Source organism: Lepisma saccharinum, chromosome 14, assembly GCF_977018435.1.
Source record: "Lepisma saccharinum chromosome 14, izLepSacc3.1, whole genome shotgun sequence".
Taxonomy (NCBI): Eukaryota; Metazoa; Arthropoda; class Insecta; order Zygentoma; family Lepismatidae; genus Lepisma; species Lepisma saccharinum.
In genome coordinates this window covers 39,733,061-39,760,357 of record NC_139242.1, presented here as the reverse complement: position 1 = coordinate 39,760,357, position 27,297 = coordinate 39,733,061, and the positions used below count along the sequence as shown (strand labels likewise).

General features: G+C 38.8%; 1 protein-coding gene across 11 annotated transcripts in view; it reads right to left on the bottom strand.

The window, feature by feature from the left end:
• dati (zinc finger protein datilografo) overlaps nt 1–27,297 on the bottom strand; it is a 688,312-nt gene that overhangs the window by 227,887 nt on the left and 433,128 nt on the right. For all 11 annotated transcript variants that reach the window (XM_083135422.1, XM_083135415.1, XM_083135413.1 and 8 more), the window contains one exon: nt 10,308–10,530. In XM_083135422.1, the coding sequence (XP_082991548.1) occupies nt 10,308–10,530 (223 nt within the window). The remainder of the gene's footprint in view (nt 1–10,307; nt 10,531–27,297) is intronic.

Sequence of the window (27,297 nt, the reverse complement as noted above, 5' to 3'; positions counted from 1 at the left end):
CATTTATGTTCCCTTAAGTGCGCTTAAATCCATGCACAAGCGGAATAACTTACAATGGAATTACTATGGTGTTTTGTAATATATATATTCGAAGAATAAACGCAAGACACGATGACAATAGTAGAAAGGGGGTTTTGTAAAAAGAGATATTGTGTTCTGACAAGGAATGGGCTTTATGGTGTGTTTTGCGGTTGCAGTCACGAAGAGACAGAGGGAGAAAAGAACATGGTGCAGAGGGGAAAAGAAGATAAAAGGAGGAGGGGGAAGGACGTTCATCATAGCACAAGTGGGCGGGGAGTAGACAACCAGCGTACCAAAAAAAAGCAAACGGGATATGCTTAAAAAACGCATAAAGGTTTTCGCTTAATGTCAACCGTGAAGGTTTGCCACACCCAAAAATCGCATCGTAAAAGATCGAGCGAAAAATGGAATGAAGGTGAAGAGGGAGTGTAAGAGTTAACTGTACCAGTCCCTTTTTTTCCACCACCCCTTCTCTCTTCCTCAATAATTCCTTGGTATTTTCGCCACCCCCTCCGCAGAAACCCATTGACAATTAACATTAACTGGTGGAAACAGGCTCGTTTACGACGCTTGTTAAGGGAGCAGCTCCCTAAACTTTGGATTCAGCACCGGTTCTTTATAATTCTGCCAGCGCGGAGACCCTGACCAATACTCCCAATGCTTCCCAGGTTTTATCGCCGACGTAAAATCTGACAGTTATCGACTTCTTGATTTGAAAGGGTTTCTTCCCCCTCCCCACCCTCAGCGCTTTCCTCAAAACTAATATTCTTTCTCCCTTGCGTCGAGGATCAAATTCCAATCCATGGGGCTCAACAAGGAGGTGCACCAAGAACCAATTGCATGGCTTTGGTAACAGTGGTAGGGCACTGGTTCAATTTCTGTATGAGCATGCTCACGCTTTGTTCAATTTGCACGTAATAATTTGTTCAATTATTTTCTTGCACACTGGTTCAATTTTTATGAACATTCTAGTGTTTTGTTCAATTTTCACATCAAGTAAAAATTGAAATAAACTATTTTCTTGCACACTGATTAATTTTTTTATAAATATTCCCCTGCTTTGTTCAATTTTCACATCAAGAATTGAAATGAACTACTTTATTGCACACTGGTTCAATTTTTTTATGAATATTCTTGTGCCTTGTTCAATTTTCACATCAAGAATTGGAATGAACTATTTTATTGCACACTGTTCAATTCTTTTTATAAATATTCCGTGCTTTGTTCAATTTTCACATCAAGAATTGAAATGAACTATTTTATTGCACACTGGTTCAATTTTTTTATGAATATTCTTGTGCCTTGTTCAATTTTCACATCAAGAATTGGAATGAACTATTTTATTGCACACTGGTTCAATTTTTTTATGAATATTCTTGTGCCTTGCTCAATTTTCACATCAAGAATTGAAATGAACTATTTTATTGCACACTGGTTCAATTTTTTTATGAATATTCTTGTGCCTTGTTCAATTTTCACATCAAGAATTGGAATGAACTATTTTATTGCACACTGGTTCAATTTTTTTATGAATATTCTTGTGCCTTGCTCAATTTTCACATCAAGAATTGAAATGAACTATTTTATTGCACACTGGTTCAATTTTTTTATGAATATTCTTGTGCCTTGTTCAATTTTCACATCAAGAATTGAAATGAACTATTTTATTGCACACTGGTTCAATTTTTTTATGAATATTCTTGTGCCTTGTTCAATTTTCACATCAAGAATTGGAATGAACTATTTTATTGCACACTGGTTCAATTTTTTTATGAATATTCTTGTGCCTTGTTCAATTTTCACATCAAGAATTGAAATGAACTATTTTATTGCACACTGGTTCAATTTTTTTATGAATATTCTTGTGCCTTGTTCAATTTTCACATCAAGAATTGGAATGAACTATTTTATTGCACACTGGTTCAATTTTTTTATGAATATTCTTGTGCCTTGTTCAATTTTCACATCAAGAATTGAAATGAACTTTTTTATTGCACACTGGTTCAATTTTTTTTATAAATATTCTCGTGCTTTGTTCAATTTTCACATCAAGAATTGGAATGAACTATTTTATTGCACACTGGTTCAATATTTTTATGAATATTCTTGTGCCTTGTTCAATTTTCACATCAAGAATTGAAATGAACTATTTTATTGCACACTGGTTCAATTTTTTTATGAATATTCTTGTGCCTTGCTCAATTTTCACATCAAGAATTGAAATGAACTATTTTATTGCACTGGTTCAATATTTTTATGAATATTCTTGTGCCTTGTTTAATTTTCATGTAAGTAAAAATTGAAATAAACTGTTATCTTGCACACTGGTTCATTTTTTATGAATCCTCGTGCCCTGTTCAATTTTCATGTTAAGAAAAAAATTGAAAAAATATTTTCTTGCATACTGGTTCAAATCTTCATGAGTGTCACACACTACAGTCCAGAAAATCTAAGCTTTGATGTGGTGTAATGTAATGATAGATTGTAAGATGAAAGTCGCCTAGCAGATGAAGACGAAGTTGTATAGATGTATCAGATGACTTCTGAGTAATCACGCAAGAGAAGTTCTACATCGTAGTTTGAATGATTTGGTCATTTCACTTAGCTTTTCTGCTAATATTGGCTAACCGTGACGATGAGAATAAGTTATGATTGATTTTGATGTGGTTTATTTTACTTCGCTTTTCTGCTACTTTTGGCTAATAGCGAAGATGAGGATGAATTATAATTAGGGCCCGAACTTTATATCCTATAAAACTGTAAAATATGTATGTAATTATGTCATAAAAATTGAAAAATATGTTAGAAAAAGGTAGAAATATTCCCAGTAAATCCAAAAATATGCACAACAGTACTTTCGAATTTCTCATAATACGGGATTCAGTATCTTCCAGGAAGATCGACTAGGGTGGGGTGGAGTAGTAAATGAAGCCAGAATCCTGCACAACAATGAGATAACATTTTTCCTCAATAATGTTTGCATGGCTATTAATTGTCGGCGGGATTAAAAATGGGGTATTATTGTTCTATTTTTAGTTGGTAAGAAAATACTGCATCTGCTTTTAAATCCTTCGCTCGTAATTTCCTTATCCTAGCATCGATAAATATATGAAAAAATATTATAAAATAACGGAGTATTAGTGTTGCCCACGAGACGAGAGTTTGGCCTGTCTCGTCTCGTGGAGTCTCGTGGAAATGCTCGAAAATATTCGTTTGTCTCATGACACATGGTCAATCTCGTCTCGTCTCGAATTTTTAAAAGCCTGTCCCGTCTCGTCCCGTGGACAACACTACAGAGTATATGCAAGACAATTACAAAATTATACAGAAATATGTATGTCTTATTACGAGAAAATTGAAGAAATATGTTGTAAAGACGCGAAATTGGTAAAATATGTCAAAATATGCTTTATCTATTTAGTTGGTCTATTTCGGCTGATTTTCATCATATTTGTAAAGATCTCGCCCCAGTACACGATCCGATGCCAAATAAAAAATATGTTATAACAAAGTCCCGGGCCCTAGTTATAATATGATGAAATTGATTAAGGGACACTTACAAAGAACACTCATGTCCAGGCCGGGATTCGAAACCGGGACCCCTGGCGTCGTAGCGCGCTAACCACTCCGCCACGGAGGTCGGCAAATGCTGTAGCCATAAAGAAATCATTTTTTTCTCTCACAAGAGGACAGTAATCTATTTAGAATTCTTTCTCTGGACGCCAAACCTCGGTGCCAAAAGAACTAGAAAGGAGCGCGAGAAAGTGGACATGCAGATATCCGAGCCTGAAACCTCACACAAGACAGTTGGCAAGCACGCTTCGGGGACCATGCAATGAGATGTACAGGCGGAGCGCTCGATTAACTTCAGCAGCCGAAAAGAAAAGCAGTCGGGGAATGAAGAAGGGAAGACAGAGCCAGAAAAAGAAGAGAGAGACTTCGAAATAAAAAAGAAAGAAAGTAAAGAGGACACAGAAGGCAAAGGAACACGATGAAGACTTTGCATGAACGAACCGCTATAAAACGAGCAGAAAATGAAGTAAAATATTCAAACGAGACAAAGTTTTTAGATATTTCCTCCTTTTTTTACCCCCCTCTTCCCTCCTCTCCCTCTTTTTCCTCGAGCGGGATCGAAGTGATTAGTTGGATGGCTTCTCCGAGGAGCAATTTGGGCAATTTCTTTGTTTGACGCAAGTTTTCTGCGCAACTTCTGGGACGTCCCACAGCGTCTCTTCTTCCAAAGGTTTTTCTCTAATGAGCTCCCTCTTCAAATAACTATATTATAATACATCGAGCAGGTCTCTTGCCCTAACAGGAGCAGCGGAGAGGTGGGGGCGGTCTAACGAAGGTCAAATTATCCAGTCAAATGTCACACACTAACGACACCAATTTATTACATGGTGGCAATTAACCGGAAGCGTGTCGCCAACCAAGACGAGGTGCGTATAAATATTTTCTGTGTCTTCTCTACTTAGAGAGTACATTATTAACTATAGACAGATTGTACAAATGCTAACCGCATAGGTCTATGATCGCTCCTGTTATGTGAGAAGGTTAGTTTAAAAATATCACAGATTGTTGATGCACACTGAAATTGGTACATTGTTGATGGAGAGAATTAAACAATCCTAAAAGTTGACTAAAGAAATTGAGAACATTAATTTCCACTGCCCGTAAAATAAATTACCACGACCGTTTAACACAGAAAAAACAGTTTATTGTAACCAAATACGTGTTTAAATAAGCAACAAACAAATGATTGGTCACCAATAACAAGTTATTTCAGTAATTGTGCACTTTGCATAGTTACAAACAGATTTAGTCAAAATTAGTAAAACCTATTTTTTTTTTTCTTAGAATTGCCGAAAAGCTTAACCAAACGTGTTTCGTTAACTCAAACAAATCGGTTTTGTTTTGCGCAGTTAACCGTAACTAATATAATTTCAATGATTCAATTTTAAAAAAATATATTTATATTAGAAAGTTTTTTAGTTATAGGCATATTTATAATAGGCATGAGTGCATGTCTGTTTTTAAATTCCAAGCGGTTACCTGCGCCATCTATACTTCTCATTCTAAGTTCAGTACAGAGAAGTTACGTCATGAAAGCGCATGCGCTCACGAAAAACAGTTACTAAATTAACGACAAATTCGACATTTTTTAAATAAATTTTACTGTAACTTCCAAGATTTATTCCCGATTCACGAACTATGGAAATTCCAATGAAAGCAGTGCCTTCTCAGGAACTGATCTTTACCAGTTGGATATTTCAATAAAATGTCTTCCCAACTCAGGAAGAGGATGTATTGGTGTTTGCAAGAGTTGACATTACGCACACCTGCGTAACTGCTAACCAAACCTAACCTACAAGCAAGAGATCTGCATATACTCAAAATGCAGTGCGTTCATATTGGCTCTGGGCCGAGATAGAGCGTGACATGGCGTCCCGTAACGTCTTGCCTATTTACGCACATATCTTAAGCATGTAGACAATTATATTTATGTTGCATAACGAGTACTAACCTACGTTATAAGAGTTATTCAAAGTTGTTCACGAGCAGGCACGTATCTAGAAATATGTTCCGGGGGGAGGGGTCCGAACCCAGTGTCTCAAAATATTAATAATAATGTTTGAGCAAAAGTAATTATTACATTTTTATTACATTAATAGGTAAAAGGGTGGTATAAGAATAGTGATTAAACGCCACGTATTCATTATATAGCTTACGTGTAGTGAAGGTCAGCAAAAGTTGTACAAAACAAACTACTCTGGCAAGGAGATTAATGTCAGATAAAGAATTTAACATTTATTAAATATATAAAAAAATGGGTTGTTAGATCCGTAGTTCCTGGTGTTATTTTATGAATGCTATATTATAAGTAGTAATAAATCTTGCATAAATCTACTTTGCCACTATCATTCAAAGTAGTATGATTACAATATAATCCTTGCCTTTCAATAAGTTTGGGGCAAATACATAAACATCGATTAAAAACAAGTATATTTTCATTATGTAATTTTTGTCATTAGTAAGTCTTTCGGGGGGGGCGGACCCCCCTAAATACGTACTTGTAAACGATAAGAACCTCTCAAAAACCGGTCCCTACCCTTCCCTCCCGAGGCATCGGTTCCTGAGTTGGGAACATTCCACTTCTAGCATTCCAAGTGAAAAATATTGGTTCCTGAATTGGGATCTTTCGTCACAGTTCATGAATTGGGATGTCCTGAGTTGGGACACTATCGTTCGGGATTCTGCTTAAATATCAAACTTGAAAAAAATAGCTTTTATTAACGTCTCTTATAGCGGCCATAATTGCATTTGAAATATGTTTCTTCTTGTCACAGTGTATGTTCTGGACAGTGTATATCCATGAAGAGAAAGAAGAATGATTCTTTGGCAGAGTGAGCAGAGATAATTGAGAGAGATTTGTAAGAACTCGGATCGTCTTGCCCTTTCATGCCAGAAATATGATACAGCAGAGGTAAATGGGGGGAGAAGGAGCGATGACATGCAATTTCCTAATTTGGACTCATTTCTTTCCTTAACACTAAAAAAGGACCGGGCATTGAATTCATTATTATGCATTACACGACACGGGGGCGAAAAAGGGGTCACGCGAGAGAAGACAAGGAAAATTGTTCGGGAGCAAACTCATTTTTCCTTCTAAATTTTTCCACCCATACATCCTCATTACAAAAAAGCTCCGAATGTGTCAGGAAAAGATACCTGCACCCCCCCCCGCCCCCCTTCCCCTCCAGCGGCTTGCGGTTATGGTGGGCGAAACCCTTACAGGAGCGGAATTGGTTGGTTGGTTTCTGAAGCTTTTCCAGGCATTAATTAGCCCCCGCGAAGAGGGTAAGTAGAGAAGTGGGGGGGGGGGGGTAATCACAATGATTTAGCACGATAGGACCATTACGGAACATCTCTCACCATGCATTTTTATTAAATACCTATTAACATCACCTTTGAGGAATGCTTTTTCTGCAAAATGCCGACAAACTTCATTTCGGTCTTAAGAAACAGATGTGTGTTGCGGTAGGGAAGATGAACCGAATTTAAATTATATGAGGGATATTAGTTGTGGTTTCGTTATGGCAAAAAGAAAAGAAAAGTTTTAATAATGATTGTTTACGGGGATCCTTTTATGAATTGCACCTACTCATTATTCCCCCCCTTGCCGCCTCGAAGACCGAGAACATTCTAAGGTTCCGGGTTCCAGTCAAAGTCCTGGAAATCTGTATCGTTCATTTCAATTACTAAACATATAGCTAGCTATACATTATTTATCCCTCGAAAACAGACATGAAATTCAGTTACTTAGCATTCATACGGGATAACCATAGAAGTTAGTTCGAAAAAATAATCCAAGAGAAGAAATCCATTAGTTTTCAAGATTTCACAAACATATTTAACCCTTCGTCTGTACACATATACAGCAGTTTTGTTACATGGTTTGTGTACCACGGTCTGGCAGACCCCTGTCATCATATTTCGTCTTTGGATGGTCATAAATGAATATAAAATGTAGAAAATTTACTAGAATACTGTAATGTTAATGCCGAACATAATGTACAAATTTCAACAATTAAACAATAGAAATGTAGATTTGAGCGTACAGAATATTGTACTTACTCTGTACGACGACATAAAGTTAACTGAATCACACTGGCTCTATTTCAAGCTGCAGAATGCTTCACTCCCACCTGTTAACATATGCGACTCCAAACTGAATTTACACATAGACAACAATGACCTGCATCGTATATTGCGCATGCAGAAAGATACTAATTGTGCATGGTCTGGGAGACTGCTGTACAGACGCAAGGTTAAAAGTATATACTACTTTGTGACTAAAATTTCCCCTAACTTTTAATATTTTTCTTGCGTGAGGTGAATAAAACTTAATAACAAGAAATAATTCTATATTAGCATGCCATGTTAATCGGACATTATCCATTGTCTACTGCAATTTAACTATGCTTCTTCTAATACTTAAGTTATAGTGTTAAAATAAGTATAGTTAAAATCACTAGACAATAGATAATATCCAATTACCATTCCATGCTAAGTAACAAGAAAGACTGAACAGTTATTCGAATACCCATATAATTCGAATATCCGGACACCTGAAATGTGGCTAGAAAATTATCCGATATCCTGAATTTGCCGTGGCGGAGTGGTTATCACAGCGCCCTACCATGCCAGGGTCCCGGGGTCGAATCACGGCCTGGACATTTTTTGTTAGTGTCCCATCATCAACATCATCACATATCCTCATCGTTGCGATTAACCAAAAGTAGAAGCAAAGCGACGATAAATATCCGAATATCCGGATTTGGCAGTCTTTGGCATTCGGTATATAACGGAATGATATGTGAAGATATCAAGAAAAGCAGTTGCACTGTTATGTTATTCACTCATCTGCTGTGTTCAGTAGAAGTCTCTTCCCCAAGCAATGGCATATGCAAGGTGGAGCTAATGGGGCTACAGCACCTCCAGAAATTCTGAGAAAATCAAAATTTTCAAATGAAAATCCGTTAGGAAGTGGAAAAAACGGAGGTGTAAATGCAAATCCTTCCTAACAATAACTATTTCTGTCTTGTAGTACGATTCTAATGGAATGAAAAGCTCCAAACATACTAAATATTTTAGTGTGCGCCCCGGCCCCCCTTAGAACTAACCACATTTACAATTCCAGCCCCTCCCAAAAATAATCCTGCGTATCCCACTGTCCCGAAGGAGAAATAATATGAATAGATCGTCGATTAATTGATTTGTTGTTTAAAGTCCACTTTATGCACAGTAAGGCTAATCGGGATCGGACCTACAGTTTAAAGTGGGATCCGAACCACTATGTGCCTCCACCGGGAATAGAACCCGAATAGATCGTCGATAAATAATAGTTTCTAAATAAGGACGTATTTAGGAGTAGGCGTCAAAGGGGTCCGTACCCCACCCCCAAAAAACTTACCAAGTACTAAAGTTACAGAATGAAAATATACTTGTTTTATCACTTGTATAATCAATTGTTTATTTATTTTCCTCCGAACTCATTGCAAGGTAAGGATTTTATTCCGAACATAAGGCTTTTTAAAGGAATATATGCACACTACTAGTTAATATGCATAAAAAAATTAATACTTTTTTGTCAACTGTATCTCGCATCCTTTTTTGTTATTCAATAAATATTCAATTCTTTATCTATTTAACATTATTTTCCTTGCCAGGGCAGTTGAGTTATTTTTATACAAATTTTGGCAATGGGTACCTGGGGGGTAAAGGCGGACGGGTGTAATGCTAAGAACATCAACCCAATACGGCCAAGATCAAGAATATGTGGAGCTCTACCTCCGCATGACCCCATATACCTTAACTACACGTAGATAATGAATACGTGCTGTTATATCTCTATTCTTATAGCATCTTTTTACTTATTCATTTAATAATAATACGATATTAATTCATTTACAATTTTAATTGATATTATTTTAATTTAATTGTATATAACAGGGTGTCTACCAAAATAAATTCAAAATTCTTGACTTTTTCTTCACCTTTCCTTGCTTTTTCTTCACAGTTTCTTCCTTATTTCTAAACATTTATATAATCGCCCCCTGCTTAGGTATAGTTGGAAATTTAGAAAATATATATTTTTATTCAAGACGAAAACTGAATCTGTACTTTACCAAGAGATTTAGACTTTCTTTAATTATTAATGCATGTAAAAATTAATGCTTCATACTTAATGCCGGATGGGGAATGGCCACATTACTTTCTTTAATTTTTTCACAATTTTTCACGCATACAAGAACGTAATACTTAAAAGACTAAGTGGTCCAATCTTCAATCACAACTCAATACAATTTTAGTTTTCCAAATATTCAATTTTATCAAATTCCAGTACAAGTATGTAACAATGTAAATTCACTATACTGTATATATTTTTTTTAAAAAAAAAAGCGAAAATTCTTACTTTCTTGACTAGTAGACACCCTGTATAATCATGATATAATTATTTTAAACATTTGTTATTATTATTCTGAGACAATTTGTCCCCCCACCCTCCGGCTTCCCGGAAATATATTTCTAGATACATGCCTGTTTCTAATAATAATTATTTTATCATTATATCAAACGTCTAATTTCTGGCGAATCCACTGCCGTAGGTGGCTGAAGATGAAAACACGGCACCTTCCCCCCCAATTCAAATTCGTCTGATGAAGAACGGGACTTATCGCGAAGCAATTCGGTTGTTCTTTTTAAAGAAACTCGGTGTGACTTACCAGTGTGAAGCCTCGTGTGCTGCTGAACGTGGCTGAGTTGCTTGAAGCGCCGGTCGCAGTAGGAGCATTTGTAGGGCTTCTCGCCCGTGTGGACGCGAATGTGCTGCACCAGCTGGTGGTTGGACGAGAAGGACTTCAGACACTGCTGGCACTGGTGTGGCTTCACCTCGTTCCGATGGACCTCCCGGGCGTGCATTTGCATCGCCGACTTGTGCATGAATATCTGCAAACAAAGGGAAACGGATCCAAGATTAGATTAAAAAAGGCAATGCGACATGGAGGAAGAAGAACTTCTTGGCAGTTGTAAACAAAAAGCGGCTCCTTTCCTCACCACCTAGTTAACGGAACAAATAATAATCCAATAGGTCCTTTTGCATTGTTGTCAATGATGTTCCTGCATGCATACAACGCTAATAATATTTTTCCTATGTTGACAGTTTTCTTGTGCACAAAGCGCTGTATTGTTGATAACAACAATTGTTGCCCAAGACTTGTATGGATAACTTGTTAGCAGCAAGTTCTATATTTGACCATCTTTTCCAGGATTTGGCCTCTACAATCCCTATATGACACCATGCCTGTGAGCTTTACCTAAAATATATGCGCAGTATTTCAAAAACTGATTTATCACTGCGCCGTCAACTACAAAGAACGTATGTCCCTATGTACTACACAACATTTGTTTTCAGTACCTGAAAGTTATGGCTTTTATTACTTGATTGTACAGTAACAGACACTTCTGGGTTGTAGCGATTCTATTGAAAGTTAATGGGATTGCTACAAGACAGAAGTGTGCGTGACTGTACACACTTCCTTACGGATAACGTTCATGTAAGCTACGCAAAACATATGACGTCTCCATGAACTATAAAGCTGTGGTCTATTTTATGGACAGATGGACTTAAAGCTACTGAATTGATAAGCTGAGTGAAATCCGAAACATGGAAATATGACCAACAAGAATCGAACCCAAATCTGTTGTTTTCAAGGCAAAAGGTTAACCATCACACTACTGGAGAAATATTTTGTGCGATAAGTAGGGTTACGCTTTACTGAAGTGCTTCACGTTAAACTTCCACTTTAAAATTGCTACCGACGCCTGTGGCGGAATGGTTAGCACAGCGCGCTTACAACGCCAGAGGTCCAGGGTTCAAATCCCAGCCTGGGCATGGGTGTTCTTTCTAAATGTCCCTTCAACAATTTCATCCTTCACCACTCATCCTCATCTTCGCGATTAGCCACAAGTAGCAGAAAAACTAAATAAATCAATCACTTTAAAGTTCCACCTAAAATTTGCTCATTCATATCAGGAAAAAAATGAACGAATATCTCAGATGGAAACAATTTCATGATTCCTTATCATTCACGTATGCAATGTTAATCAATCAAGATAAATTATTCTGAATTGATATTTTGTTCCATCGGACAAGAATATCAGCAACAAAGTTCCCATATTTTCCTTTTGCTCATACGGTTAAAAAAAAAAAAAACTCATTTGAAGATGCCGATTCAGTCTCGGCAACAAACCGTCCTGTTAATAGTATAACCTTTACATTGTTCTCCTTTGAAAGGGCTTCCATACCGTGTAGGCATCTCATACCGTTCACTTGTTTTCTTCCTGCTTTAACGAGGACCAATCGGATTTACATGCGTTACGTAAACAGAAATGGTACCGATAATAAGATGACAATCATTCGGCAGATAATGGCGTTTAAGTGTAACAAGAAGATAAAGAGAAGGTGGAGGAGGTGGGGGAGGCCCTTTCGCGTCTTCTCTGCATCTTAATTCGTTTCTTGTTCTTGCACTTTTCTTTTCTGCTTTGAGCACGACTGATAAGCTTTTAATTGCTGGTTGCAACCACTGCATTGTCTCTGCCGAGATGTGGTCAGAACAAACGGTCAAGGAAGCACTCATTCTGCTGCAAGATTTCAGCTGAAGAATGTTATTATTTATCTTTTTTCTTGACGAAGAGCTACTGTCATATTCAGTAAGAGCCGACATCGGTGATGGAGTACTTAGCATAGCGTCCCGAGTTCGAATCCAGGCCTGGTTGTTCTTTGCAAGTGTCCCCTCTTCCATTTCATCATATCTTCTCATCTTCATCGTAGCGATTTGCCAAAGGTGACAGAAAAGCTACGTAAAATAACCTAATTCAACCAATATTCTGTGGTTATCAGCCAAATGGTTTGTGGAAGAACTCTACGTTTACTTGGGCTAAGTGATTTATGGGGCATGGGGAAAAATCCATCGGAAGCTAATGACATATGTGAGTGGCGTTAACCCTTAACAGCATAATCCTATTTCAAGAAACCATGTTTATGCGAATCCGCTAGAACGATATCCTCATAAGTACAGCAGAATATGCAAATGGTAGGTATTCTAGATAGTACTCGTATCTATCAGAAAGAGCGACAACCAATCTGTGCAGTTGCAGCATTAGAAAACTTTCGGCCCTAACTTCAACTCACTTAGATTACGAATTGCCCTAGGTCTCACACAGCACCAATGATCATCTCGAAGCCTTCTGTAACTTTGGACCTATCAGAATCACATCACATAAAATATTAAAAGCAAATTATGCCGAGAACTCAGTTATGAGTGGGAATTATTTACATACACGTCAATCATCAACGAAAAAGTAACGGACTAACAAAACTTCCTAAGTGGCCATTATCACTACAGTAATCGACGATATGTAAGAATCGACAAAGAAAATCTTTAACAATGTGTCCAGTAATGCATTCCAAAATCAACCAAAAATATTAAATGACGGACAAACGTTCTTAACTGTGTCCAATAATGCAACAACAATCAGCGCAAAAAGGTTGAAGAATTCCCAACGACGCACAATAATATCAATGAACAATGCCCTAATGTTCAGTGCTCTAATGCTCGAAAATATAATATCGACAGATAAAATTTTTAATATAGTACTCAATAATAATATATTCAACGAAGCAGTGCCAAATAAGACAGTTCAATGTAACAAAAGGAAAATAACTAACGAAAAAAATATTCTTAACAATGCCAAACAAAAACTACTACATTGACATTACAGTTTTAGAAGTCACTGTAAACTACACAATATTCTAGAGTTAAAATTTAACAGTTTCCTGTTAATTTAAAAAAAACGGGATGCAACAGTTTTTTTAATGTAAATATTTTATCATGCATAAAGATAGATAATCATTATAAATTGCAGTTTCCTGCACCAGAAATTGATGCATTAAAATTACATTAAACAGGACAACTATGTAATGGCCGTTAATATTTAAAAACTGTCAAGGACTTCTTTTTTTACGGTTGTTGATGGCAACGGAAGTTGACGGTCTTAGACTGTCATTCTCCAGTCACCTTTTTACAGTATAGGCTAGAACTTTCCGAAAAATGTGTTGCGAATTCTTCATTCTCAAATTCAACATTAGTTTTCGATTGCTTGACCATCTAATTATGCTCAACTACAGAGAGACGTTCTAAACTCATTAATAAAGAAGTGCGAATTATTCATTTACACTACTATGCTAAACCTTATCTACAAAGGGAAATATACTGTCTTAACATTAACAATGGCCAATAATACCTTTCAATATCAACCAAAACCATTGAAAAATGTTTTTAGCATTAGGAAACAAATGACAGTAACTTATGATGATGATAGGCAAGAAGCGTTGGCCATTCGGTTAAGCGCTACAGTCCTAAAAGTCCACGCGTACAGAGAGACGTTAAGAAAGGACGCGTTGTGGAGAGGTTGGAGGAGAGGTTATTATAGAGCTGCAACGTTCAGACCCCGGCTTCGAGACCCGGTAAGGGCTGTTTCCTTTATGCAGCTGCAGGACGCGTCTCTGAAAATTTTCTCACGGGTCTGGACTTCGGTTCCCAGCGGGGTCAATAGAAGGAACGAGGAAAAAAAGTAAATAAAAAAAGAAACTGCCTGAATACACAAACGACCTGCGAACTGCAAAGAGGAACCTTGCGTCTTTTTTCTACATTAATTTGATGGTCTTTTGAAACGTCAAGGGAATCGAACTAACGACCCTTCACATCGAGGGGGTTGCAGGAAGGTTGCTGCACGGCTGCAGAGCTTAATGTGCTGCAGGTGCGATATGCAAATGAAATGCAACTCTTTCAACATTGAATGACGTCCAGTTCAACGGAAGTCTTCCAAGAGGTTCTTGTTAAGTTGAAAGCCTCGCTTGTCAAAGGGACTACTGGACTGTACAGACGAAGGATTTTTAGTTCCATCGTCACTAAAAGTGATTTTAGTTTTTGTTGGTGTAAGTTTCATGCCAAATTATGCTTCTACCTCAGTTGATTAGTTGCCGACCTACGTGGCAGAGTGGTTAGCACAGCTAGCGCGTTACAACGCCAGGAGTCCCGGGTTTGAATCACGGCCTGGGTGTCCTTTCCGAGCGTCCCTTCATCAATTTCATCACTCATATTCATCTTCGCGAGTAGCCAAAAGTGGCAGAAAAGCGAAGTGCAATTAGCCAAATCAATCAATCGTTTACCAGACCTGCAGAAACTTTGAAAAGTTCTTCCTTGTGTTTAACGACCAATGAAAGTTAATGGAAACCAATTTACGATCAATTTATGTGATATTTCCCTCCTTAAAGCGCCTCCCCGATGACACAGTAGTAGCGTCGTCGCCTTGTAATCAAGGGGTCCCGGGCTCGATACCCGGTGGAGGCACAGAGTTGTTCGGTTCCCACTGTAGGTGCAGTCCCGATTAGCCTTACTGTGCATAAAGTCGACTTAAAATACTAAATCAATCAATCAATTTCCCTCCTTAACAATATGCTACTGAAATGTGTAGAAAATTTTCAATTTATTAAGCCATAATTAGAAAGGCCGGTCCCCGTGGCGGAGTGGTTAGCACATTGCGCTACGACGCCAGGGGTCCCGGGTTCGAATCCTGGCCTGGGCATGGATGTTTGTGAGTGTCCATTCATCATATCATCGCTCATCCCCATCTTCGCAAATTAGCCAAACGTGGCACAAAAAGCGAAGTAAAATAAAGCAAATCAACCAATCATCATTAGAAGGGGTTTTCCGGGCAAAAATTGATTTATTTATTTAATTTTACTTAGCTTTTCTGCCAGTTTCGGCTAATCGCGACGATGAAGATGAGTGATGAAGAGACACTCACAGCGAACAATCATTTTCAGGCCAAGAATCGAACCCGGGACCCCTGGAATCGTAAGGAGCTGTGCTAACAACTCCGTCACGGAGGTCAGCATCTTCCATATAGCAGAAAACGATAAGAAATTAGGAAATTAGATCTTGCAGAAGTTACCATTTCACCTGTAAATTATAAAGGACCAAAGGAAGTTCTTACAATGGTCGTGGTTACATCCCAAGGAATGGGGGTTCAGCAGTAACAGGTTGATTAGGACGGGCAAAAAAGACCTAAGAATCAAAGTACGGTATATTCACGTTTATCTTACTTCTCAGGAACACAATGGAAGAAATTCAACCAGTCACTATTCGTGTTCTCCTTGACTTCACTGAAGCATTCGACCACATACCTGACAACCATCCATGCATTAATTTCTTACACAACTCTCAGTCACTTATCAAGACGACGGCAGCCTAACTTTCAGTCAGTTTTTCTTGCTGCAATGCTTAGTGCATAGCGGATGATCCCCAAGGAGCACTTTTTCCCTTCCAATCACCGCATCCAAGATTCTCCACCTTCTCCACTGAAGAAGAAAGAATGCAAATAATATCCTCAACTTAAGTGCGGAGGGAGACGATGACACAGTTAAGAAAATTCCGTATCCATCTTCCCCAGGGACAAAAAAAAAAGATAGAGAAAAAAAGACGACTAGAATTTTCACTTAAATTCTTTCACTTCTCCGATCATAACTGCAATTAAAATTCAGCTATAGGGACCATCCCGCAATCCATATCCCCATTTCTTCTACCCTAGTGTCTTCTTTTCCCAGCCCCTTTCTATCACCCAATCCTCAGGCTCATCAGCCATTTTGTAGGAACCAACCAGTTTTCTTTTCGTTTGGAAATTTTCTGGCATCAGAAAGAAAAATGATGAACAATAAAAGAACGTTTAAGAAGAAGAGAGCGGTAGAAGAAAGAAATAAAAAAAAGAGGGAAGGAACCAATTATTTTTCTCAAAGCGTAGTCATTTGCAAATTCCCTGGTTTCCTTGGCATCTCGAGGTTATTGATTCTTCTCAAGTGCCGTGGCCTGATCAGATGAGACAGAAACGGAGCCACGTAAAATATTTCAGATTCAAAATTCGAGGATATAGGTTGTTTAGACATTGTAGTAAGAAATTGACATATGCATAATATCTGAAGCTATCTGCGCAACACAAGACAAAGGGCTAGCAATCATGAGCAGTGTGCTAACTGCTGACATTATTTTCCCCTATTTTTACATATTTTCCTTTGAGCCTATTCGGAGATATTGTGCATCTTTTGCCACATATTTTCCTTTTACCAACTTTCATAAGTCGATTTAGTAATGCTTCATGTGGAAATTGTATCCACATAATGCAAAAATAAGTGTCATGTTAATTAAATTTGCAAAATACCAAAATTGTTTCATTGATGGTTTGTTTTCTCGTTAAGCGAATATTTGCAGAAGCTTTCCGTATTGTAGTTCCATCTTTAGTAAGGTAGAACATCAAAAGAAGCCAAAAATGGGCCATAGCGAAATTGTAATAGCAAGCTTGGTTCCTAGGTTCGAATTCCAGTCCGGGCATATCTGAATGATTCCAATTATAGATCCACCAGAATTAGCAAATCTGTGCATTAAGCATAATTTTCCTCATTTTGCGTCGCTGCTCTGCCGCTTTTGGTTAACCGCGGCGATGAGGATGAAGTGGTGATTACATGAAAAAGATAAAGTGACACTCGAGAAGGAACACCCATGTCCATGGCCAACCTGTGATGTTGACCTCCTGGTGTAATTTTGGTGCCATTTTCACACCAAATGTTTTTGAAGTGTGTCTGAGCAGGGGTCTTAAGCCTACGTTTACGAACGTTACCACTTGGAAATCATAGTTGTATAGGGAGAAAAGAGCAACATATTACGTCTCACTCTATACAATCTTTCGACCGTCATTGATCCACACAACCCCAAGAGTCAAGAAAGCGCGGGAGACCTTTGAAAGGAACTCACTAAGTGTGAAACATAGCGTGAAGCTATCTTGACAATGTCTGGGCAAGCTATAGCTTCGCTACATCTTAAGAAACAAGTATTCTAAAATGTCCTTGCTCGACTACCACTCTCGAACTAGTCTGAATCTTCCCTCACACAATCGAATGCCTTCATAAAATCGCAGTCCGTCCCTCCCACACACCTCGCTTGATGTACTTTAGCAAGGAGATTCATCGACAAACGAGAATCTTTCTGCAGTTTTTTTCTTCTTTCCATCCTTCCTAATGATAAAAGAATACAGACACCGATGCGTGAAAGATCAAAAAGGGAGGAGGGGAGAGAAGACAAAGACCTAACAGAAGGGAGAAAAGACGGAAGACTCTGAACACACCCTGATCAATTGACCTCCCCCTTTTTCAAGACCAGAGGAAATCCTTTACTTTTATCAACGAACCAAAGAAAGAAATTCTCCCTCTCTGTACCAGTCAACATCAAAAGTATCGTCTCACCAATTACGGCGGCATTTGAAGGACCTCTCACAGTCATCTCTACAGTCAGCTGATGTCGGCAAATTCCTTTTGCCTTGTATTACCCGTTCCACTCTTTCTTAATTTTTCTTCCATCTTAGCCCCCCATTCCACCCTCATACATTAGACAAAAAAATGCTTCTCCCCTTTACAAAATGCAACCTAGCTTTTACTATACAATTCAGCTACCTCCTTGCCGACTCGTACCTTCTAAGGATTCCTTATTCAGAATCCATTAACGAGGAAGACGGTGGCATATTTCAGAATCCACCAAGAAAACAGGGAGAACTGGTTCAGGAAGAAACCTGGAGGAGGAGAGGGGAAAAAAAACTGGGAAAGGCAGATGTAAGGTGGATGCTGATTCGAGATCAGAGTACTCACTCCTTCATGTAGTATCCAATTACTAGCACAAAACAAGACCTCTGTTGCGCTCAAATGACTGCAATGAACTTGTTATGTCTTCGTTGTGATGTGGCAAAAATCTGGTTTGAGATATTGCATTCGGGCTGCTATGCGACAGGTGAAGTTGACCTTTGAAAGAAAGTTCATGGAGTACAGTTTTGTTCAGTGTGCACAAAGACTAAACCAGAAATTTGGAACAATTCCGTAACGTTCTTCGTGACTAGTGTAATGATTTCTGTCCTCTGGTCACTGACGTTTTTGTATATTCGAGGTGGTTACAGTTCGCACACTGAATGATGTGTTACATAGTGTAAAATTAAATTGCATATCCTTGAATAACTCAAACAACGTCATAAGATAATACATATATTATCTCAATTGATGCTTTTGAAATTTATTTTTAAAATAACAATTTCTTTCAAGCATACAACACGTATACCATTGCTTCACAAACCTCAACAACAACATAGTCACAGAATATAAGCCTCTTTGTTCAAATCTGGCCTCTCTCCCCAGACCATTTAGCCATATTTAATCCTGAAGCATATGATCACCAGAGGCGGCGCAAGAGGGGTGGAGGGCAGAGTGGGGATTGGCCCAAGTAAAATCAGACTGGCCCATTCTGTCAAAATGGAATGGGATAATATAGTTACAAAAATAAAATAAAAGTGTACAGATAATGATGAATATTAAGAAAACTTTGGAAGAATCGAACCCAGGATCTCTAATTTTGAACTACGCTGTACCAACTCCTGGTCTTAACCTAAAGTTTAACACGTTTTACCGCAAATTTTTAATCCAGTGTTTAAAGTTGCTATTATATGATGATAAATCCTCGTTTCGATCACTAATAACAGTACGAATATCAAAGTTCATTTTTCTTTGAAGTTGTAGTCCTCCCATAGGTATCTTTAAAAGCCATTCAGTGGCCTACCCACGTCTATGAACGACAATTCCTGCTGTGCCTTCCAGATGGCGCAGTGGTAGCGTAATCAACGGGTCCCGGGTTCGATACCCGATGGAGGCACATAGTGGTTTGAATTCCACTTTAAACTGTAGGTCCAGTCCCGATTAGCCATACTGTGCATAAATTGAACTTAAAACACCAAATAAATCAATCAATCCAATAGGCTACCTCACGAGATTGATTAACAGGCATTCACAGAACACTAGTCTACATCCTTCGGTAAGAGATCTCGACTCAACGTCTTTGTCCACCCGAGGTAGCTCTCCATGAACTGATCCTCCAATAGGCTATAAGAGCCTCCCCGATGGTGCAGTGGTAGCGTCGTCGCCTTGTAATCAAGGGTTCCGGTGTTCGATACCCGGTGTAGGCACATAGTGGTTCGGATCCCACTTTAAACTGTAGGACCAGTCCCAATTAGCCTTACTGTGCATAAAGTGGACTTAAAACACCAAATCAATCGATCAATCCAATAGACTTCCTAATGAGATTGGCACGTTGATATCAACAGACACATTGTTCCGTTTCCCGATGAAGAACAGAGGTTAAAAGATACGCCTATTTTGAGACCCCACAATATCATTCACTTTCGTGTTCTGATGGAGTTTAATAGGAATAAAATTGCTGACGATTTTACAAAATTAAAATTGCTTTCATGCAGTTGTAAAAAATCTCTTTTCTACCTTAGGAACCGACATAAAACACACTGCAATTTGGCTATTCCAATGTTACAGTGTCTTCCATATGCATCATCGCGCGTTTCTCTAGATACAATAATTCCTTACGTGCCTATAAATAACTTGTCAAATTATTGACTCTGGTACGTACAGAACCCAAAACGTGTGAAATGGATACAAATATGCATACTTTTTCATTCCAGTAACACACAAAATGCATAGAACGTTAATGATGCATTTTGGTGCATGAAAATGCATTTTGGTGCATGAAAATGCACAGAGAAATAACTTTTATCAGCGAATGTTCGGCGTGACGCACAAAAAAATCAGCAGAATATGTCAAAGTGCATCAATCTTGATTTCACGAATTCCGTGTCTTGTGTGCTCTAAGATAGTGTATGACGACTACGTCCAGTAAGTTTCGCTTTTCTAGATATGAATACAGCAGTCGTATAAAAAGGTTCATTCTAATTTTATTTGGATTTATCCTTTTACAAAAACGGATGTGTTTGCACATCAATTTCTGACCGATATTCCAACTTACTAGCATCCCTTGCTTTTGAAATGATCACTCCGAGTTCCATCATGCAGAGAACCGTTTCTGCCATCCATAGCAACACGGTGATGCTACTATTCAGGCTGTGATATGTGGTTATTAATAGATCACTAGTATGTTTGCAACGTCGGTTTCAAGACAATTATGGTTCCCGATCTGAAAGCACAAAAAATACCGGCAGATGGGTTCGGAGCAGTTTTGTGCAAACACCCTTGCGATACCATGAGCTGAGAGCGCGCTAATACACTCTCTGATGCAAATTAAATTACTTTCTCCTTTCAAAGATTGCAGGGTCTATGTTTCTAATATGCAGCGTGACACGGTAGCTTTTCCCTGAAAAGAGTTTGATTAACAAATCCCTTTTTCTTCGGGGAAATCGAGACACATATCTTTGAAGGAGATTAATGATTCTGTCTGCAAAGTCATACATAGACAACTCCAACCTGCATGGGCATACTTTTTGTGGCCCGTGTGTGTGTGTGAAAGGGAAGGTCGGTCCCGTCATATGTGATGTGGAATATGCTGAGTGTTTGCCAGGAGTTCGGAATTTGTTTGCGGATCCCGTACGATCAAGAGAATAGCCACTAACCCTTCTAACAACCCACACCTCTTCCTGCCACGTTATTTTTCACTACGTTTTGCACCGTCACTCAATACCGGGCTTCCGATTAAGGAAAAAAAAAAAACAGGTACATAGTGGGGCAAGGATTCGTGCACCTTTCCAGCCCTTACGCAGCGGTTGCTGCTCCCCCACGATGGAACTCTTGAAACGGCTGTACTTCCCAGAAAGGAGCCACGGCAGTAGGGGTGAAAGGGTTACTGCTGAGTTGTGATGAGATAGACTCACTGTCGGCACAGTGCGCTTTTTTGTACCCCTTTGATGATTCTTAACACACCTGACATTAGTATTTTTTTCCTCCATCTCTCAACAGACGCTTCGTAGTTCCTATAATACCAGGAGTCCCTGTAAGAAGTCGGGGGCTTCTGAAAAGAAACCAGGATACCCCCCTTCTCTTTTTAATAGGGGAGAGCTTAATTTATGCACGAAGAACCAAAGGCAAAAGCATAAGACTATTAGAAAAGAGAACTCTCAATGTCTGCCCCACAGGGAAGGGATAATGGTTATTGGGAAAGACTGGTAGCTACTCAGGCGCTCGGGCCGGAAGAGCCTGCCAAACAATCTAAGGTTATTAATGCCTATAAGAATGTGCCTACCTGCCTGGTGTATCAATGATGGCCTTGCCCAGATGTCCAAATAACACATTAGCTGTTGGAAGTCACAGAACCCCAAAGGAACGGTGGATGTTATTGGAGTTGCAGGCACGGATATCTGTCGGGAGGAATTTGATGGACCTAATCTTGACACCACTCGCATCCTCGTGCAAAGAACGTTTACAAATCGGGACTATGTCGAGGGTTATATCCATCGAGACCTCACGATGTTTCATACGCGACTAGAATACAATTGGTCCACTCGATTATTTATTGACGCCTGGCTTCTTAAAAATTAAGATATTTCACTATACGTGATATAGTTTTTGCTGACAACCTAACCCGTTGTTTCTTTTTAATGTTTTCATATTTTGTGTCGCTTTTTTTCCTTCTTCACGCTAATCACGACTATGAATGACAGAAATTGATTAAGGGACGCTAACAAACATCCATGCCCCGCGCGGAATCTATCCTAGAACCTTCGAAAGACGAGGATTTGGGGTGGAAGTGCTTGGAAGGCTTCAGTCAAGGACTTCCAACCACAATGAAGCCTCCGCTGCGAAGGGTAAAATCTTTAAAGAGTGATGCAAAATTAAGGGGAGGGGTGAAATAATGAAATATCGTTTGGGATAACTTCTCCCAATAGATAAAAATTAAAGACATGACAAATTTGCACATCTTTGTTGTAGAAAGTGTACACGCAGTGGCAATTCTTGTATTTTACTTTTTTCCAAGCTTAATGAGGATGAATGATGATTTGATTGAAAGGATCATCGTACCCATGTCAGGACTCAAACCCGGAACTTTTGGTGGAGAGGCAGCAAGACGACCGCTCAATGTCTTCAGCCACCCGAAAATGTTCCAATAGTGGCTATGCTTGCCTAGTGAAATATGTCCCCCAACAAGTAATGAATGTGTTATTGAATTTCATGACGGCGTAAAGCATTCTTTCTTCCTCGTTTATATAACGCATGGTCTTGATTTAATCATTGAAGTACGAATAGATTGAGTTTTCATCAGTCACTAGTTTTTCGTTTTCTTTATTTTTATTAGGTCCAACTATTCTCTAAAGAAGTATTTCTCAACCGCTGGGTCCGTGCATTGTTTATACCAGGCCGCGAGAGCTTCACTACACAGAGGTTGACATCTAATTTTATATTTGTCCTCAACCCTAGACATAATCGTACTATCAATCTTTATGATTACACCATGATTTATTAAATAATGTTTAATTTTCAAGAGTACATATTACCCTAATTAAATCAATGTATGAAGTTTTAAAAAAATAATAAAGCATTTATAATAAATAATAATAATAATAATCCCTCCCACCAGAGGTGTGGAGTTCTTCAACCGGTAATGGGGTGACGTGGGGTTAGCACGTCGAACCCTCAGCCGTTATAGGAGATTCCCGAGACCTAGCTTACTCGCAGCTCCCCAATTTCCTCACGATGGTGGGTTGCCACCGGTCTATCTACACAGGCTGAAAACCCAGACTGAACAAAGGCGGACTCGAACCCATGCCGTCCCGCAGTCGGAGCCCAACGCACAGAGCCTTAGACCGCACGGCCACGTAGAAGGACTAATAATAAGGCATTTGCGAGTAAAATTGTTGATATCGGACATGGACTTCAAAAAAAGACTTTAGCGGGTCGTAGTCTCACAAAGGTTGAGAGCAACCGTTGTAAGCTACTACTCTTTTTTCAAGTCAAATGTTCTGTTGTTTTAACAGAAGGAACGACGCCGACACATATGAAATGACACCCTTCATATCTTGATATTCAACCGGAAAATATAACTTTTCGAGAAGTTTACTAATGTTAATAACCTTATTTATCATTTAACGTTATTTGCTATCTTAGATATTTGATTTCGTTAAGTTTTCAAATAGATACGTACGTCTCTTATGTCAACGGCAAATATCTGCGAAACTATTGGATTAGATTACTGAAACATGAAATTATCTATTCAATCCTCGCGTCTCCTTGACCATGGGAGCAAATCACCTACACGAAACTGGGCATCGACGATATATCGCGATATTGAAAAAAATATCGACCAGATGATATCAACTAGACGATATATCGTCCCGATATTTTCACGATGTATCTATATCGTCACGATATTTTGGCGATATATATACCGTGACGGCGATATATATCGTGTCGGCGATATATCGTCACGATATTTTGGGATATATCGCCACGGTATTTTGGCGATATATATCGTGGAGACGATATATCGCCGTTATCACGAATGATACGTAAAACATATCGTATCGTCTGTGACGATATTTCGCGATATCAAATTTCCGACATCGTCCATCCGTAATTCGTACCCATGCATCGCCGCAAACGCAGCCCCAACATCGAAATATGTGCAATTCCCTTCAGACTCAACTCTGACCCATCACGAACTTTTGAAAGAAACTTCGGCGGGAAGGAGCGAGGGGTAATTAATAAGATCACGAATGAAAACGGAGAAAGGTGGGGGAGGGGAAGTAACACATGAGAGAAAAATAAAGAGAGAACACGCACGGAGAATCGCTGATGCGAATCGCACGCACGTTGAGACACTGTGCGTGCAACGCAGCATTTGAAGGAAGGTATAGCAGGACAGATGCGCTTTAAGTGACTGCAAAGCGGAATGTTATATTATAATATATATTTTTTTTAGAAAGATACAGTAATATTACTCCCTGTTGTCTCTATTTTTTAAATGTTTTTTCTTCTTCTTTTAGCCACGTTTATGTTTTGAATGAAGAAAACAATCATTATTTCAGCACGTTTAGTAAGTGGGCTTTAATTTCGAGTTCTGTCTAGGGTTAACGAGTTAGTCATTTCGTTTTTTGGTGCCAAAAGGTCCCGATTTTGTTCCTCGGATTCTTTGGTCTTGAGACAATTAAGGAGGTTAACTAAGGAGAGAAATAACTAGCTCGGTCTAGAACTTCACAGGATGGTGGAAGTTAAAGGGCCACAGCAGCAGCGAATTCAGTTACTAGTTTAGTATACAATTCTGATGCACCTTTTAGTGCGTCAAAATACACATAGAAATGTATTAAAGGGTATTTTTATGAGATGAAGTTCCGTGTGATGCACTAAAATGCATCAATTTGGAAGATCAGACAAGATCATTTCGAAGATAACAAATTTTCACTTTTAATGCATCAATTGACACAGCTAAATGTGTAATTTTGTTATCTTTGAAACGATCTTCCAAACTGATGCATTTTAGTGCATCGCACGGAACTTCATCTCATAAAAATGCCCTTTAATACATTCCTATGTGTATTTTGACACACTAAAAGGTGCATCATTTGCAGTTTATTCACGTTAACGTGTTATTGAAATCATAATATATGAGTCAATTTACACGTTTTGGGTTCTGTGTGTGTAAGTTAATAGCGACCATAAGGGTGAATCATACACCGTTGAAATAGAAACCAGTGGCGAGATCGAAACCTAAGTTTCCGGGTTCAGTGCATGTCTGGCTCTTTATGAATTTCATCTAATCATCATCACGCACGTATCTAGAAATACATCTGGGGGGAAGGAGGGGTTCCGACCAAGTGTCTCAATAATAATAATAATATAATTAGCATAATATGATTATAATTTTAATAAAATTACTATAATATTAATAAAAAGGGAAATTAATTAAATAGTTATTACATGAAAAGGTATAAGTACAGTATAAGAATAGATATTCAAAATCAACCTCACCCGTAGTTACCATCGCCAAATTTTGTATAAAAACTACTGTCCTGGAAAGGAAATTACTGTCAAATGTATAAAGAATTGAATATTTAATGAATAACAAAAAAAAAGTAGTTACATCCAATTGACGAAACGTAAAGTTCCTGATTAATATTTTATGCATATTAACAATAGTAGTAGGGTGCATAAATCTTTGGTAGTGTTCTTCAAAGCCGTATGATCCCAATTCCTTGCCTTGTAATAAGTTCGCGAAAATAAATAACCATCGATTATGTAACAAATTCTAAACAAGTATATTTTGATTATTTAATTTTAGTACTTAGTATAGTCTTTCGGGAGGGGAGATTACGGATCTCCCCCTGGATCTCCCTAAATGCGTCCCTGTCATTACCCACTTCGTCGTCGGGATTAGCCAAAAGTGACAGAAAAGCGACGCTAAATTATACAAAAAACAAAAAAAAAATACGAAATAGAAACACACAAACAAGGCTAATGTGTTGCGCTAAGATTCCACACTTTCCAGCCATAACAGGAGGACGGGTGGGAGAAAGGTTCCCGAAGTGCGGGAAACAAGTTTCGGCCACAGTTTTTCCTGTGCTCAAAGCTTAAGAAAAGTAGCAGACGACAGAATCCTGCAACTATAAGATTGAAGACAGCGTACTTGTTCCCCGATCTCAGCTTTCTCCCCCATTTCTGACGTCATGCGAGGATTGCTCCACAGATTCCCGAGACAGAGTAAGTAAGCAGTTTCTTTCCGAAAATCCATGGCAGCAGTGGTGGCGATTAGGGGCAGTTGTCCCCCCACTTCTCGCCATTCTTGCCTCCGCACTATGCTAAACCTTATCTCCAATCGGAAATATACTGTCTCTGTCCCCCCCCCCCAGATTTGGCACCTTGCCCCCCCCCCGGATTTGGAACCCGATCGCCGCCACTGCATGGCAGTCGTTTGAGTTTGTAAGTCCACTTTATGCACTGAAAGGCTAATCGAAACTGGACCTACAGTTTAAAATAGGATGCGAACCACTACAAGGCGACAACAGTTGTTTGGTTACGCAAACGCAAGTGATTAAAAGCGAAAATTATCAATTCATGTTCTCCATGGACTATTTTCAGTGTTATATCTAACTAACTTAACTCTCTAGCCTTCTAAAACCCGAAGGTTCATGGCTGCAGGCCTTCCATCTGTCCCTCTCCTGAGCAAGATCTATACACTCTTTTCCATCCCTACCCATTTTCTTTAGGACCATCTCAACGTTATCCCTCCATCTTCGTCTTACCATCAGGTTTCCCAACAATAATCCTGTAAACTCTTCTTTCCTTTCCCATTCGTGCCATATGCCCTGCCCATCTAAGTCTTTTTGATTTAATCATTCTAATAATATCTGGACATTAACACAAATTATGCAGTTCTAAATTATGTAACCTTCTACGCTCACTTGTCTCCTCATCCCTTAGGAATCAGTATCATTAAATATAACATTGCTCCATGTGTAATATCTTTGGTACTTTTGTCCGGTTAGGTATCTTGTGACATCTTCGTTTACGTCCATTCATTCTCTTATTCCCAAAAGAACACTCAATGGCACACTCGGTTAAAAGAACTCGATAAGGAAAGAGCATTGTCTTCTTTGGTGCACCATTGACAGCAACTGTTTGTTCTTTGGAAAAAGGGACTCAATTCCAGGAATCACAAACCGAGCCTTCCCTCTCTCTCTGACGTACTTCAAATAATTACGCACCGAAAGAGATTTAGAAGAGGATAAAGACGGGAGGGGGTGAGGAGGGGGTTAAAAATGCACATCGAAGAGGATAAT